The following is an 18,266-nucleotide window of genomic DNA, read 5'->3' as shown; positions in this document are numbered from 1 at the left end:
AATTGTCATGGCAATACACAGATGCGAAGGTGTCAAGATGCAGCCATCAAGTAGGGAGTGTTGGCAAGTCTATTGAAGACATTTTCCAATCTGATATAATTCAGGATTATATCCCCAAGGCAACGACAACAGATGGTTCCTCTAAACCTAAAATTAAGAAATTTGTTGATGAATACAGTGGAGAGAATTTGTTTGAAGATGTTGGTGAAAGACATCACACAGGATTTGAAAATTTTGAGCACAAAATAGGGGTGAACAATCCAGAAAAGTTAAAAGCGAGGATGCAAAAATATGGTAAAAGTTTGGAAAATGAGGAATACATATTCAAAAACATATAATTTTGAGATCAAACACAGTCAATATGCAGGTGGGGTTAATTAGATATATACATTGTACGTACATGTACAAATCTTATGTTCTTGAACAAGGACAGCAGCTACGACAAATGTGACAGCATTGGCATCTTGGACATTTACACTCCTCACATTTCAGTTGACAATCACTTGCAACAGGTACAGACTGTGCTGAACTGTATCCAATGAAGTGATGGAGGATATATTTCCTAAAACAAGTCACCTCGGATTTGTCCAGAGATCTACACAATTCCTTCATGTCGTCAGATGCTTGAAGTATGGACCCAGGGGTTAAAAAGTATAGTGCTTTTGCACTACGTCCATCTCGCCCTGCTCTTCCAACCTCCTGCCAATAATCCATTATGGAGTCACAGGCTCCCCAGTGGATCACAGTATCAATATCAGAGATATTGATACCCATTCCAAAGGCTATAATACATATGACAAGTCGAATAACACTACCTGACTTTGAGATTTCCTGATGAATGTAGTCTAAGTCTTTGTTGGCCATTCCTGCATGGTACAAAGCAACATGGCTGTTGTGGTGAAGCTTAATGTGGTTTAAGTATGCATGTTCTCTAAGGTACCCTAAAATATCTCTATACAGCTGACCACCTCGACCCAAGCTCCTGCATTGAACATACATGTGATGACTCATTACAATTTACAAAGTAGGCATTGTATATGATTTTGTTTAATTCAAAATTTGTGAAGAGTAAAAGTGAGACAGTGAAGAAATATATAGAGGTAGATGAAATGATAAGAAAGAAAATGATAGGACAATAGCTGGGTCCCTGATCAAAGCCATGTTTAATTATTTACTTTTACTTCCAAATATTGAAATTGTAGTTACATAATGTTCAACTTGCAAAATGACTTATTAAGCAATACCTTTTTTTGTGATGACATTTTTTTTTCATATACTGGGCTGGACTGATGCCGTGTTATGAAAATGCATATATCGCTATGAATCTATTACCTGACACAAAGCAGTGTTTTCCTGGCAGCTATTCCTTTCTGTTTAATTTCATCAAACGGCCAATGGAGTTCTTCAAAAATGTCTTTTCCTCTCTTGTATTCAAGGTAAATACATGGCCTATCAATTAAATCACAATGTTAGATCTGTTTAAGTAAAACTGTTTCTGAGAGAGAGAAAATTCCATATGCATTCTAAAATATTTCCAAACTATGGGTGGAAAGATTGGCAAACATGTGCTGTAGATAGAAAAAGGTGTTCAGTAGAATATACATATCGTCAACAGTCACCTATTGTTAACATGTTATTGTTTCAGAGTTGTATAGTTGCGAACAACCAGAACACACAAACATATTATATATATATATAATTATCTTAAAATGTTTTACTGTTATGCTTCAAAACAGCTACAACCTTAAAAATTCTTTCAAGTATTTATCAGTAAGATTGGTCTTAATTGTAGAGCAAACGTAAAGAATAATTCTAAACGACAACTTTATCTGACTTATTACCTGTCTGGAGATGCTGTTAACATTTTCATATTAGGAAGATGTATTTTTCCAGTAATATGCTTTAGAATTTTTGGTGTGCAAGTTGCTGTCAGCAGTAAAAATGGTGTAGTTGGAAAGTGGGAGCGCAGCTCTCCAAGTCTTGAAAAGGTCGGTCGAAAAGTATCACCCCTGTAAACATTACATTCATTCACAACATGACAAAACTTTAAATCAGCTAGTACTTATTAAAAATAAAATTCAATTTCTTTAATAACCTTTCCATATTAAAATAAATCTTACCATGATGCCAATATGTGTGCCTCATCTATAGCAATCAAAGCAACTCTCTCCTTATATACACCTAAGTTCAATATTATATCCCCCCATGAATCAAAATTCAGCAGGATCTCGGGTGACATATAGAGAATGGAATAGTTTCCTGCGCTTATTCCTATATATGATATTATGTGTGTTTTAATTTGTGCATGCATTAGTTTGAAAATTGCAAACTGCAGAGTCTATACATTTCTTTGGACATTACCTTCAACCACATCAGGAGACATTTCATCCCTGCCCTTCATAACAGCTGCAGCTATACCATGTTTAGAAGCATGTTTATATTGATCTAGCATTAGACTTTTCAAAGGAGAAATCACAATACAAATATGTCTGACAGAAGAATCCTGTACATCTAGTATTAATGGAGGTAATACAAAGCATATACTTTTTCCAAACCCCGTGGGAAAAACACCCACAGTGTGCTTCTTTTGTAGCACACTCTCAATGACAGATTTTTGTTCCGCCTTTAAATCAAATTCAAAATGAAAGCGATGCTTGATTCTTTCATAAAAAAATTGTCGGATGGATGCCGCCATATTGTTAGATTATGTAAACAGTTGAGTAAAACGTCATACACAATTTTTTCCTACAGGTCTTTCTAGGGTACATGTTTTGGAAGATGGGTAAAATGAAAAAAATGAGAGAAAGTATGTGTAATTATTCAATCTAGTAATTGGTTAATACCTGAAAAAACAAGATAAACACAGATAATATGTTGTCATCGTTTATTTGCTACAACAGAGATCGAAACCGGTGTCGAGCGCGGTTTGTTGTGAAGTAAACACGTGGAATGTCGGTCAGGTTGTTTTCCTTGTACCACGTGACTATTCAACGAGAGTTTGTCAGTAGGTCAAGATGGCCGTCAGAAGGCAACAATTTCAAAACATTGACATTCCGAAGACGCGGAGGACGATTTAAAGCCGTGCACAGGTAAATAAAGTGATCTGAATTGTAGAAAAAAGTATACAGAATCGATAAAAATTGTGCTCAGAGCGTAAGTCTCTAGATGATTCGAGCTATAATGATTGAAGCATGCGCAGAAAAACGTGCGCCGTAAATCGAAGGTTTTTATAGGGGGTGGAACTGTAGCTCTCTGTTATGTCAAAATATTTTTTCAGAGAGCTACAGTTCTGCAGCTACCCCCAGACTGGCCAGAGAGTCCAGTGTTTCGGTAAATTCTGATACTGATACAACCCAGCTTCTCTCCCCCTATATATATATATCTACCACTTTCTATTGCACGTTCATATGAACAATGGAACATATAAAGGCATAACATACAATTACCGACTCCCCAGGCTCCAGCCCCCTTGAACATGCAACAGTCTAATTAATTAGACTCAATATGTATTGGAGTTGACGAAAAAAGAAAAATTCCCCTTTAAACTTAAAGTTAGTCGTATCGAGGCACTCAATCCCGAATGGCAATTCAGTAACAGTTCGTGTGGTCCAGGTTTCACCATTTACTGCATCAAGGGAATCTGTAGCGAGCCTTCATCTGTTGCGAACCTATGAAAGAAAAGGAAACAGCAGAACAGAGAAAATATAGATGTAAAAAGGGGTCGGGTGGGTGGGTGGGTGCTTCGGTTGGAAATTGTCTAATGAATGGGTTCTATCTCAGGGAGTACGAAGTGTGGCGTAGAGCATACAAAGTAACTCGTACACGAACAGCAGATAAGTAAGGATTGAAAATTTATGTAATGAATGAGTTCTATCTCAGGGAGTATGAAGTGTGACGTAGAGCATATAACATAACTCGTGCGCTGTAGCAGATAAGTCACGTAGACCCAACATACAGAGTGTGTCAAAATTAATACGGACTATTTGATATATAATCAAATAATCTCGATTATTTGGAACCGGTTCGTAATTAATAGGGTTGATCTTGATCGATCTCATTGTTGTTCTCTTAAATCATCGATGTGGCAGGCCTTTGCATTGAAGGTTCAAGGTGATATCCTTGTACAACAAACTCAGGTCCGTCTTCCAGTTGTGAAATAAATCGCCCGAAGGACTTGCTTTTGTATTGATTCATAAATCTGGATGTGGTCTCTTATGACGTCACAAATTCAGGGATCAGGAACGATAGTTTCTGTGACTGTGCGTAGGGTACACCAGTCCAATGTAAACCATTACATAACTTAAAGTACGTATATTCCTGTCCAACACAAGTTTTACCTGTGAGCTCACGTGCTGTTCCTTATATAGGGGCTCGTGTAGCGGTTATAATCTCGGCTGAGATTTGGCTTGGTTGAATATTTGGACTGACGCCTTCACCGAATCTCGGAACAGTCCTTCATCATTCATGTCTGGACATTTACCTGCTCCAGCATACGCCTCCAGTAATACACGTAGTTCAACATTCATACGTGTGTTGTGTTCACACTTAACTCCGAATACTGTACCAAGCTTCACCCCCTTGAGTTACAATTCTGTTAGCTGAGTACATTTATCAGTAGTGCTGTTACCACACACGATTACCTGTCAGATGTCAAAGACAGCCACTTACCTTTTGGCTCAATTTCAAGTTCACTGCCTGTGAGTTCGTGTATAGGTTATATGGGCAATCCAACTTATGTTCTCACGACATTGCTTGCAAGCCATTCTGTAGCATCACTTGTCGGTTCTGTAACTGCGATGCCGAATCATAATTCTATGAAACTAGTACCAGTATTTCCGAGAAATACATATGAGTCCTTGGGAGTGACAGGAGATCAAATGGCGTTGATTGCACTCACATATATAGTAAGACAAAGTTCTACAAATTACCGTGGAATAGCTCGCAGGAAATGGCAAGGAATCGAAGGGTCCGACTAGCTTTGACACAGCCTCCATATCTCCAAGCATGAGCAGCGACAGCGACGCGTCAAAAGCTGTAGTTCTTCCAAGACGCCCTCGTACACATACCCAGGTTAAAATACCATATTACTTATACACTGGAAAAGAAGACTGGACCGTCTGGTTTTGTAGATTTGAAGAAGTAGGGAATTCGATATACCGTGGTATATAGTTGTCTACTGATGAGATGCTTGATCAATTACTGCTTATATCACATCATGATGCCGCCGACTTTGTATTTGGTTAACTTTCCAGAGAAACCGGGAACAGTTACAAATAGCTAACCAACGAGATTACCAATCGTTTCAGTGCTGTTGAGACACCTACCTTGCTAAATTCAATAAACGAGTTCAGAAGCTGAACGAGCGAGCTGAGGATTTGCATCAGACTTAAAAACACATCTAGAAAGGGACCGAAAGATTCGAGATAAGGATCTTCTCAGAATTTGATGGCCTAGCTAACAGAGGTGCCCAATTTCATATTGCCATGGACCCTTGTGACAACCATGAAGCTGTGTTGCAAGTAGTGAATGATGAAGAAGCTGGTCGATACACACCTCCCAAGAGAAATGCTAGATTACCAGTTGAAAGAAATGTGAAGATAACGAAAGTGATAAATCTCATAACTCCTATAAGCAATACAAAATAGATAGTTGGGAAAACACGGACCTCTGGATACACCAGAGGTGGGATCAGGTGCCTAGGAGGAGTAAACATCCCTGTCAAGTAGCCACATCCGCCGTGTGCCCTATATTTTGATCAATTAAACGGAGTAATCCGTAGTTGAATCAGAGTGTCAAGAACAACCTAACAATCTAACAATCGGTATGAAACACAACGAATAACGGTTGACCCAATGATAGGTTGTATTAGCAAACTAAATCATTATAATAACCTTAGAATGATTTGAGCGTATTTTATTGTATAAGTGCGTATTATACAAACGATTTGAAAACATTTTCTTTCAACTAACTAGGTTCTCACCTTAAAATAACTTAATTAATTTCATTAACTTAAGATAACAGCCTTTCATTTGTATGGCAGTAGCCTGCCTTGATTTAAAAACTGATCATACGCAGAACAACCTCTTGCGAATCGAATCAGTTTAGAATTGTAAACACCATATGCAGATGACAATGGAGTATTGCTATATAGATATGGGTAAGTTGACGATGGAGAAGATGAAATATCCCGTTTGTCACAGCGGAGTTGTAAGTTTGCCGTTAATATTTATTTTCAATGAACTACATCAATACGAAGCAAATGTGGAGGACTCTGTCATGTCTTTTATTTGGAGTTCACATGGATGATACCATGCACATGGGAATTCCAACTGACTGTTGCAAGACTACGAAGGTATTGTCAATGAGAACTCCAGCAAATCTTTTACTTCGACTTCAGAATATTTACAGTGCGTGGAATCAGTGGTGTTGAACAAAATATTTTCTTGAATGACTAATCACAGGATATGAATATTTCCGTGTTCCATTGAAGAAGCAGCTGCCCATGATGTGTATTAGCCTAGTCTATAATTTATCTTAAAGCATGGTTGTGAAAAGTGTTGACAAGTCATACGTTTTGATGTTGTTGATTTGGGGAAAGTTTTTTTTAAATTTCAAATATACTAAAAGTTCTTTTCATAAATCAATATTTGATTTACACCTTCAACTTAATTGATTTATTAGGAGTTAGGTTAGGTAAATGAAAATAAAGGTAAAAGATAGACATGCTTCATTTTCTTCTCATTTATTATCGAAAACTCACGGTCAAGAAAACCAGATGAAAATAGAAATGTACACGATAGAGAGCTTTACATGAGGACGAGAGTCGTGGAATGCTGAAGGTAGTATGAATGAGAGGGTGAAGATTAGAAACAGATATATAATGGTATACTAGTATTGTTACCTCCCTCGTAATTACAAGATTGTAGTTTTATTGTTCAACAATAATACACATTGACTTCCGTAGGTACATTGTATGTTTAAATACCTGTGTCACGTGTAGATAAATATAGATCGAAAGGGAATGGCGGATATTCCTAAGTGGAGGTAATGTCGGTATGTATGATTCGTATACCATACTCTTTGAGTGATAAATATTGAAGATAAAATTGAGTTAGAATTGTCTCTAATTTAGTCAGAAATATCTCTGGTTTAGTGACGGTGTACGTTATGTATCAATTTGAAATAATTTTTCAACTTTCGGTTTGATTGTGTCAATCGTCCATTTCATTTTCGTGGTCGAGCATTGCATGATGCAAAGGGAATTTTGTTTATCCCCAACGTTATTCGACACGTATGTAAATGACTTTGAAATGCATTTTTTGAATATTAAATATCAAATAACTGTAAAGATTTAAACGTATTTTTACTTTTGTATGCTGATGATATTGCAATTTTTTCTGAAACCAAAGAGGGTCTCCAGTCAATTTTCAATTCTCTATCCCAATACTGTATGGAATGGAGATTGAGTGTTAATACAGAAAAGACGAAAAATATTGACGTTTCTCAAGGGTGGTAAAATAATTCTGCAGATAATTGGCATATAGATGCCAAGATTTAGAAATTATACGTATTTTTATATGTTTTTGTTTTGTTCATCTCAATAATAAATTCAGAAAGACTGCGAAGCATCTCTCGGATCAGGCAAGGAAAGCTTTGTTTATTTTGAATAGTAATGTAAAAAAAAATGTACTTAAACAACGACTTATTGACTGTTACTCGTATATTGGGAGAACCTGTAATTATGCTTCTGAAATATGGGGCATTCATCTTTAGGTGAGGATGTTGTAAGGTTGAATCCTGATTTTTGTAAAGAGTCTTGGTGTTAAATACAATCTACATACAGTGTTGTTTACGCTGAATGCGGTTGCCTTGCATTGAAATACAAAATAATGTACAATGTAAAAATATTGGTACAAACTATAAAAACTGATAGTTGTATACTTCATTCATGCTTTGAGTCTTTATATGATACAGCTGTTAATATAAATGATAGTATTTGGATATATTATATATAAGACATCTGCTTGCAATGTTTTGTTTTCGTGATATATGGATAAGACAAAGGTTAAATGAAAGTGACTTGTATATATTGAAACAACTAATAATGGACCAAGGTCAAAAATATGGTATGGAACAAATTTCACTCTCCTCAAAATGTTTTATAAAAGCACTTGATAGATGATTCTAGTCTGTAATATCATTTATGAAATCCTATTCCATGTATTTACCAAAAATGTAGAGCAAGACTTTCATCTCATTGTTAGCTATAGAAGCTGGGAGATTTAGCAATGTTCAGAAATTTAATAGAAAATGTTTACTTTTTAAGAATTTAATAGAAGATGAACTCCATTTTAAATTACAATGTACTGTGTACTCTAGTTCAAGGAAAATATTTATCAAGTCATAATTTTTTGGGGGAAACCTGTGTTTGAATTAATTCAGTTGCTTGAAAGACATGTGTAACTTTGGAAAATATATATACCTAGCATTCAAAGTCCGAGAAGAAAATATGTAATTGTGTTCTACGTCATACTTTATTATAGGATTAAACATTCTTTTGGAAGAATTTATCGATGTGTAAACTCCGGACATTTTACTCACAAACTGAATAAAAGTGCGAAGCACTTTTATGTTAAGTTTGTGAGTAAAATGTCCGGAGTTTACACATCGATAAATTCTTCCAAAAGAATGTTTGATTCTTATAATTCCAATTCATTGACTTTATTAACAATTGCAAAAATTTGAATAGTTACCCGCACTATGTTGTTTGTTTTCAGGCGTGTATGAATACATCGCGTTTTCGGATTTATTGATGTGTAAACTCTTGTTCAGCTTTATTTTTGCCCAATCAAAACAATTGTAATAAATAAGATTGGAATTATATACTGATATCATGTAAAACTTATACGGTACCAATTTTGATGCACCAGATGCGCATTTCAACAAATAATGTCTCTTCAGTGATGCTCAACTGAAATGTTTGTAGCAATAATCATTTATGTAAACAGATAAGCTGTATAGTTTAAAGTTAATAAAAAATTGAATTGAGAGAGATTTCAATGAAATACTTTTTGTTCTCAGTGATCAATCACATTGAAAAAAAGACACAGTGTGGTCACTTTCATTGAAATCATACGGCCAATCAGTGTGTGGTATTACAATACATGGTTGGAATTTTTACGCATTTCTCCACGCGAACAGACACTGTGTCTGGAACGATAGTATTCACAAGCCCAATAAATGTGTACATTAAGTTTTCTATCTTATTTTTCATGTAATGTATCGGACAATATGACTTTTTACTATACAATGACGTGGTAAATACTTGTAGAAAACTCAGGTCACTGGTATTGTGATATGCAAAAGATGATTTCATTAAATTTGAATAGCCAATAGATAGCAATATGGTAGTGGTCGTATTAAACTTTAGCCTGTTTGGTGAAGTGAAATGACACGCTGTTTTTGGAATGATAGTTTTAAAAGAGGTATTATCATATGATCTTAAACAAGGTCAGGGAGTTTATATCCCATGCATGAAGTTTCCCCTTGAATTTATAACTTTTTGCATTATGCATCAAAATCTTTTTTAATACATGTTGACAGAGTTCTTTTTCTTTTGTTTTACTTTTTATACTTTCCATGAAAATCCTTTTACTGCAATTTTCATGCAATTGCAACATGAGATTGGAGACTTACAATTTTAAACACAAAAATCATTGATTTATGTTTACAAATATATAGAAAATATAATTATAAACGCTTAACAAGTTCTTTGACGCCGTTGGTTGTTGAACTTTATACTTATTACTTGTACTGAAACTATATTTATACAAGTGAGGAAAGACGCCTTTTTGTAATTTACAAAATTAATGTTAACAGGTTGTACATGTAGCTGTATAGGTTGTGGTACTTTTTTTTCAATATCGCTTTTTGTTGTCATTTAACATTTGTTTAAAAGTGTTTAAAAAGTAGATGTCTACTGTACTGTTACAGTCGAACGGTAGCAGTCGTCTTTAAAAGTACTTATCAAGATTGTAAAAGTACTAAAAGGAGAGAAAAATCATATGTCTTAATTCATACTGATAAGAATATAGAGGGGGGTACAATGTACAAGATAGACAGAAAGTAGGAGGGGTAGACGTTCCAGGGACTGGGTGTCTGTGTTTACTTTCTATATTGATAATTACTCTACATCATATGCGTACACAATGCATCAACAAAAAATATCTAATATCTATTCTGAATGCATTACACTGATAATGTGGTATGTACCGAACGTACTAGTTTTATACATGTCCATGTAGCTGGTTATTTGGATTCTGTGTTGACAAAGATCAAGGGTTAGCGCCAACAAATACAATACATTGTATCATGGATGACCTTAAATGCTTTCCTTTAAACGATGTTGTATTCTGGTGTTTACAATTAGATCTTTTAATAAAATGATTTCAGAGCAGTGTTTAGTTTTTTCCACTAAAGTATTGCTTTCTTTTTCTTCAGAAGATCGCCATCTCAGAAATGAAAATCATCTACTTTATTTCGCTATTGTGTCTGGTAAGATCAGCTGGTTTATGATAAAATGAAACATTTCATATTCATTAATCAATGGTTTTTAGACAATAGTGAGGTAAACATTAAGCACAGTTCCGTGATACTTTGTAGAGTTGTGATGCTGTGCCACTTCCGCGATGGATACACAGAGTGAGTTCATGTCCAGAGGCAAACAACATAACAGCCTGGAAAGCAGCTTCAGAGAAACTCAACTGTCTGTATGATCTCACTTCCGATGATCCAGCTCAACAAAAAATGGTTTACCATTGTTTGGCCAGTACTTACCTAAATGAAACAGTCGAATTCTGTGGCAGAAGTGTGCCCATCGCACCTGGTATGTTCAGATTATACTGTAGAAATACATTTTAGTAGATTTCATGTACATCTATATGTATGTAACCACAACGAAATACACAATTCATATGATGCTTAAGGTAGCCCCACCCTCGTGTGACTTATCAATATTAACGGTTGAAAGTGGAAAAACTGTTTTAATTTCCACTTAATATAGTTTAATTTAATTGATAACCAAAGAAAATATGTAAGTTGCCACTTTTTTTTTATATAAAGATGTCAGACATACACCCTCCTCCCAAGAAGTATAGGTCAACAATCAGAAAATCGCACATTTTCATAAAACAGAATAATAAAAATAGATAAAGAACTTGTTAAAATGACAAATTTTTAATGTCAACAGTTTAGAAAAACTGCGAATTTATAAATATGTACAAATTGATTGTGGATATTAAAGAAATTGTGGTATATTAGACATTCAGTAGACGAAATACCAGCATAGGAGTTAGTGTTCTTGACAACATTTTTTGATATATAAATGATTGATTATCTATGGAAAATATAAATTATTGACTATCAATAGTTTACAAATTTCTTTATGTTATCCAGTGAATAAAATTCTTCTGAAAGATAGATTTCTACCATGCACAAAGTTTAATTTGATAAAGATTTTTGCGAAAACCTATGGCATCACATGAAGATCGATCTACCTTAAATGGACAGACACCATATCAAAGAAATTACACCTCAATTCACTAAAACTGTCATAACTTGGCAATCTACGAATATTTTCCACGTGAATTTAAGTGATTCCTATGGTTGCATATTTCTGCTCTCCCATACAGACAAGATAAATCATATGAACATGCAAGAAAAGTATATCAACATGCATAATAATAATGTCCCACCTCACCTATCCTTTTTGTATCTGTTGGTACATAGAAACCCGATACTCTACCTGCCTCTCGTCTCTGGTTGCTACCATTGCCAATGCCTATAGCTACTCCATCCCAGCGGTGACTGTTCCTTTGCTTGGTAGTCCTTTTCCATGTTGTTTTTGGCTGACCCACTTCCTCCCCCCTTCTGGATGCCATGTCAGTGCGGTGGTACATACGCTGATGTCCAATTTTTGTATATGATCGCAATAGCTCAGTGATAGAGCGTTCACTTTGTAACCGCCAAGTCATGAGTTCGAGCCCCCCTCATGTCATGTCGCGTCAAATCTAAGACTTAAACATAGGTAGTGATTGCTCCTTCGCCAAATGCTCGGCGTTTAGAAGTGAAGATCAAAGGTCTTTCGGATATGACCTTAAAACGGATCTCACTTTTCGCTGCAGAAGTTGTATCGTTATATAACACTCGCTGCTACGACCTCGAGCGTTAAGCATAGACTTTTTGTAGTACTTCACCTACAGACGTTGACGTCTCAATATGAGTGAACTATTTACAAGGGAACGTAAACAAAATACGCAAGCAACCAATTAACCTTAGTTCATCCATTTCCGTTTCACTCGCTATTGCCGTTTTGTTCTTCGCATTAACTCTTCTTTTGATATTTTGTCCGGCCATCTCACTCATAGAAGTTGTCTCAGACATCAATTCTGGAAGGTGTTAAGATTCTTTTTGCCACGTTAAGTTGTTTTCAATGTCTCGCTCACGTGCATAAAGATTGAAAAGATCAAGCTGTAGAATGACTTTCCTTTAGTTTGAAGGATTTTTTTTTGATGAACTCCAGAATTTGATGAACATTGCAAATTGAGCTTTTGCTGTTCCCATTTGATGTTACCACTCCTCCAAGGTATATAAATCTTGCTCATCGATCTTAACTGGCTCCTTAATGTCAGAGTTGAGTCTTATTACTTAAGTTAGCTCCATCCTCATGTGACTTATGAATATTAATGGTTAAAAGTGGGAAAACTGTATTAATTTCCACTCAATATAGTTTAATTTAATTAATAACCAAAGAAAATGTATTTGTTGCCACCTTTTTAAAGATGTCAGACATACAAAAACAGAAGTATATATCTACATCAGAAAATCACACATTTTCGTTAAACAGAATAATAAAAATAGATAAAAACTTGTTGAAATGACAAAATTTCAATATCAACAGTTTTAAATTCATAAATATGTATAGATTAATTGTGGATATTAGGTAAACTAATGTATAATAGACATCCAGTAGAGGAAATTCCAGCATAGGAGTTATTGCCCTTGACAATTTGTTTTAAACAATTGATTATATATGGAAAATATAAACTTTTTCAGTATTGATAGTTTACCAGATTTTTCATTATATCCAGTGAATAAAATTCCTCAGAAAGATATATTTCTATCATGCGCAAAATTTAATTTATTAAGATTTTTGCAAAAAATGACATCACATGAGGATCGAGGATTTTAAAAAAATATTTATCCTGAGGCCAAGGCAACTTCTATTTTTATGCAGTCTGTTTTTTTTTGTGTGTGTTTTTTTTTTGGTTGTTTGGAATTTTCCTTCAACTTCTAATTTTTTAATAGTTTTATTCAAATATTTTTCAGATTTCAGAAATACCTTGTGGGTTTTTCCCCTTCCTCTATCCATCTAGCTTGAGATCTTATGATATGGCCTTCCATTTTTTCTTTTTTGAAGTTTTCTAAAATCAACCTCCTTTCTTCAATAAGATGCAAGTCTATTTTTTCCTCAGTTTCTAAGTGACCTATTTCTGCAAGTAGATACATTTCTTGCTTTTTCCTTTGTTTTTTCTTGTAGGAAGGGTATGAATTAAATAGTAACACCCCTTATTTCCATAAGTAAAACCTCCAATAGTATACTATCATCAATAGATCTTGTGTTATACGTGTCACTTTTAATATATTGTCTACCAACTTTATGAATAGTTTCTTTGACTTTCTGTACATATTTTTTATCTGAAAGAAGACTACATGTATTATTGAATTTCCAGAGTCCACATCTCCTTTTAAAAGAGTTCAATTTTAATTCTACAACAACTATGGAGTGATCTGATCTATAACCAGGTTTAATTAAGTATGTTTCCACAAAATTGGACAAACTTTCAGAGATTAAAATGTAATCTAGACGACCCTGTTTTAAGGGTGTCTTTTCATGCCATGTATAAACCCATCTATCAGGATTCAAAATTCTAAAATAATCTAGAAGTTGTAAGTCATTCATAATTTCTAATAATTTCTTCCTTGCTTTTGGGTTATTTAGTGAAGTATAATTAATTGTATCAATATCTGAGCTTAGTGCAAGATTAAAATCTCCTAAAAGTATATAATACTCATTATCCAGTTCTAAAAATACCTCACGAACATATTCATAAAACTCAGGACTATCAATGTTTGGACCATAAATGTTAATAAGAGTGACCCTATTATCCTCTATTGTTAAGTCTAGGGCAATTAAATTTCCCTCTTTGTCCCTCTTTTCTTGGTGTACCTTGAATTCAAAATTATTGTTAAAAAATAAGGCTATCCCTCTTGCATTTGATTTATAAGAGTTGAAGAAACATTTATAGCCCCACATGGCTTCAATATATGGTTCTGCTTCAGGAGTGAAGTGGGTATCTTGAAAACATATTATAGAATAACCTTTCGATCTACAAAACATTAACACATCTTGACATTTTGATAATGTAGACAAGCCCTGGCAATTCACAGTAGCAATTTTTTTTAATCAACCATTTTCTAAATTAAAAAGGCCAATATATAACATAAAGCATTGCATAATTGATAATGGATATTGTAAGCAGACACGTATCGACATATACATATAAAAAATTTAGCATCTTTATTTGTAAACAAAAATACTCTGGACCGCTTTCACACATCTTCCATACATGTAAACAAAACCTTAACATTGATCCCGATTGTATTTAGTTTGAGTCCCGATCCCGATGACAAAATACAGGCACGGATGTTAGGTTTGTCTCCGCAAGAATAAACACACTAACGCCGGTGTTTAAGTTTCTCATTCACATCATCCAAAATGTCGAATTTATGTCTATTTCCACTACTATCAATGACGAACACTTTACCATTGAAGTACCATGCTGAATGAATCTTAGAGTCTTCATTTAGATCGCGGATGAGCTTGGCGTTCATGGGTGTTATATGGTCGTGCATGATGAAGTGTTTCTTCACTTTTTCCTGTGATCGATTCTTTATCACTCTTATTTTTGTCTATAAACAAAATTTGGCTATCACCGGTCTTGGACCGTCCCTCACTTCATCTGGTATACGATGAATGGCCACAATATCTGCAGGTGCCAAATCGATATTACCCGACTTTCTGAGGATTTTGCACATGTCCTCTCGCAAGTTTTCACCCTGTTTTTCTTCCCACCGCAGGTACTTTGTTACTTTTTTTTTTTAGAGTATTGCTGATTTTGATTTGCAAGTCTAATCGCACTGTCTGCTCTACTCTGCAGTAGTTTAAGGTTTTCTTGCATACCTCGTAGCTCCCGTGCTTGATTACAGAACTTCTCACATAGTGTCTCAAAGTCAATGATGAAGCCGTCTGAGATATCTTTAACGTGTCCTTTAAATTCTTTCGTATTGTTCTCAAGTTTTTGTTCAAATTCTTTCTTTACATCAGCTTTGATTTCTTTTGTGGTGTTTACTTTCATTTCCCTCAGAATTGTGTTTTTCACGACAGCAATGATTTCCTCTTTCATTTCCTTTTTTATCTCCTCCAGAATAGAGGACACCATGTCTTTGATTTCTATTTTGCTCATCATATTGTCTTTAATTTCCTACAAACTGTCCTGAATAAATTTCAAGTCCATTGAAATATTTAAAGCACCTGTATGGGCCCCACCTGATGGAGAGTCCATATCTGAGCTGTCTGTTCTCTTCTGTTTTTAGCCGATGCTTTTTCAGAAACCGTGGAACTTCTAACGGCTTGAGGAACACTGTGTAGATTTAACTGCAACAATTTTCTCTCCGGTGTTTTCAGAATTTCTGTTTGCTTTCTATCTGCTTTTTCTCTTTCTTTTGCTTATTGTCCGCCATTGAGTAGTAATCACGATAGACACAATGATTCACAATATCTTCCAAAATACACCCACAATACTCACATGTGTTTTAAAGTATCACAACAGTGTCAATCAGATTTCAAATATTTAAAAATCCGGCTTAAGAACGTCAAAAACAGAACAAAATTTGATGAAATAAGCGGAGCTTTTTCACCTGTGTCAGTACTACTCCATCACGTGATCCGATCCCCTGCGAGCATTGTCTTACTTATGTATAGACAAAATCTTTTCTCAAACGCTATTTGATATGATATTATTATTCAAGATTTTGAAATATAAGAATAAGTTGTAATATAAAATCACCATAAACGTACGATATCGCAGCAATTATATCTGTTGTGGAAGAATATTTTACTGGAAAGATAAAGTAAAATGATCTTACATTCACTGGTCTTCTCTTGCATTATTTTGAATATATGAAATATATTTGTTATAAGTTTTACATGACGTTGAATGTAAATCACCAATAACATATCATTGTTTTCCAGGAAATTGTCCAATTTACAATTACCAGTTCTTTGAAAATAAGGTGGCGTCCTACTACAATTGTTCAAAATTTATGAGTGGATGTCCTAACCATATGACCCATTCCAAAAACGTTTTCAAATGTAAGTAACATGAATATATGATGACAATGTTTTTTTGATTTACCAGTACTTTTATGTACGATAGATAAATATAAATCTTGTCCAATTCATGCAGTTATCTTACAAATATGTGTAGCTGTACTTATCATAGCAGTGATTCATTTGTATGTGTTTGTACACATAAATTGATGCAATAATAATAAAAATGTATTTTCAGACCCTGAGTGCTTTAATATTGATTCGGAAAGAAGTTGCTTTCGTTCTGAAGATCGATGTTCGATGACCAACCTCACAGAAAAGTAATAATTTTAGCTCATCTGAGCTATAGACTCAAATCAGCTTTTCTGATAAAAAACTGTCCAACTTTTGTAGTTGTTGTCTGTCGTAAACTTTTTACATTTCTGCAGAAACACTGTGCTGATTTCAACCAAATTTGTAACTAAGTATCCTTAGCTAAAGGGAATGTATGTATGTTCAAATGAAGGGGCATGTTTCGTTCAAAGCGAAGGCAATTGGAATTTTTATGCCCCCGAGATTGAAGATCGGGTGCATATTGTTTTTATCCTGTCTGTCATTCTGTAATTCTGTCATTCTGTGCAAGGTGAAAATAACGAACAGTGATCAATCTCATAATTCCTATAAGCAATACAAAGTAGATAGTTGGGCAAACACGGACCCCTGGACACACCAGAGGTGGGATGATGTGCCTAGGAAGAGTAAGCATCCCCTGTCACATAACCATTGACAAACATCACCACGTAATGAATAACTCAGGGCCGCCGGGGAGCATGATGAGGCTACACATGAGTTCAAAGTTTTGAATAGAAATATATAAAAAGTACTATGATAAACTTCTCCTCTAAGCCCCAGGGTAAAAGTTGTCAAAGTAAGACATTCTCTTAAGCTTGTAATGTAGATTAAAGTTGATCCATACATGGACAGGGAGGAAACACAACAAGGATTCAAAGTTTTACATTGGAATATATGAAAGGTGAAGATAACGAACAGTGATATATAATATCCGACGATGACTAAGGTTTTTGGTTCCAGCTGACAAAGATTGTTACAACATTGTCTTTGTTCGTAAGGTTCATTATTACAAGTGTATTTTAAAGGAATTTGGTAATCGTACTTATACTCCAACTGCTCTTTCAAAAGACGAAATTCTTCAAAACCATGCTTCAGTTTTAGACACATTTAATATCCCAGCCAATGGGTCGGATGAATTTGAGTTACCATACCTATACTGGATTCCTAAACTTTATAAAAACCCTTACAAACAAAGATACATTGCTGGATGCATTAAATGTTCTACCTAGCCCCTATCTTTGCTCCTCACGAAAATATTAACAGCTGTGAAGGAGAAACTTCAAACGTACTGTGCGACAACATATGCCAGAAGTAGTGTAAATCAAATGAGGATTTTAATTTTTTAAAAAGAACTTTTAGTAAACTTGAAATCGCAAAACTTTTCTCAAACATCAAAACGTATGACTTTTCAACACTTTACACGATGATTCCTCACGATAGATTAAAGACTACACTTTTTGACATCATAGACAGTTGCTTTCTCAACAAAAATGGAAAACGCAAATATTCCTATGTAGTGATCAGTCATCCAAAAATTACTTTGTGAAACGCCACTCTGATTCAACGCACAAGTACTCTGAAGTTGAAATAAAAAACATGCTAGATTTCCTCATTGACAATATCTTCGTGGTGTTTGGTGATCAGGTCTTCCAACGGTCTGTTGGAATCCCCATGGCCACGAATTGGGCTCCTGTGTTAGCTGACC

At 34.9% G+C, this 18,266-nt stretch overlaps 2 protein-coding genes across 5 annotated transcripts in view; one reads left to right on the top strand and one right to left on the bottom strand.

The window, feature by feature from the left end:
* On the bottom strand, positions 1–1,662 carry LOC130054868 (ATP-dependent DNA helicase Q1-like). The gene has a single exon (XM_056165886.1). It carries the CDS (start codon positions 1,009–1,011, stop codon positions 412–414), a length of 600 nt encoding a protein of 199 aa, XP_056021861.1. The 5' UTR covers positions 1,012–1,662; the 3' UTR covers positions 1–411.
* Positions 1,663–3,004: 1,342 nt separating this feature from the next.
* The window catches only part of LOC125649230 (uncharacterized), a 40,409-nt gene continuing 25,147 nt past the window's right edge, over positions 3,005–18,266 (top strand). For 2 of the 4 annotated variants that reach the window (XM_056165875.1, XM_056165874.1), the window contains exons 1-5: positions 7,000–7,053; positions 10,501–10,554; positions 10,663–10,885; positions 16,373–16,492; positions 16,689–16,770. In XM_056165875.1, the coding sequence (XP_056021850.1) occupies positions 7,048–7,053; positions 10,501–10,554; positions 10,663–10,885; positions 16,373–16,492; positions 16,689–16,770 (485 nt within the window). In that variant the 5' untranslated portion in view covers positions 7,000–7,047. Of the gene's footprint in view, positions 3,090–6,999; positions 7,054–10,500; positions 10,555–10,662; positions 10,886–16,372; positions 16,493–16,688; positions 16,771–18,266 lie in introns of those variants that run through there. The other 2 variants (XM_056165876.1, XM_056165877.1) reach the window with 2 other exon arrangements.

Source organism: Ostrea edulis, chromosome 5 (assembly GCF_947568905.1).
Source record: "Ostrea edulis chromosome 5, xbOstEdul1.1, whole genome shotgun sequence".
Taxonomy (NCBI): domain Eukaryota; kingdom Metazoa; phylum Mollusca; class Bivalvia; order Ostreida; family Ostreidae; genus Ostrea; species Ostrea edulis.
This window is presented reverse-complemented; position numbering and strand designations above follow the sequence as displayed.

Excerpts from the sequence above, each read along its gene's own strand:
- LOC130054868 (XM_056165886.1), bottom strand. The coding sequence starts at position 1,011 with ATGAGTCATCACATGTATGTTCAATGCAGGAGCTTGGGTCGAGGTGGT.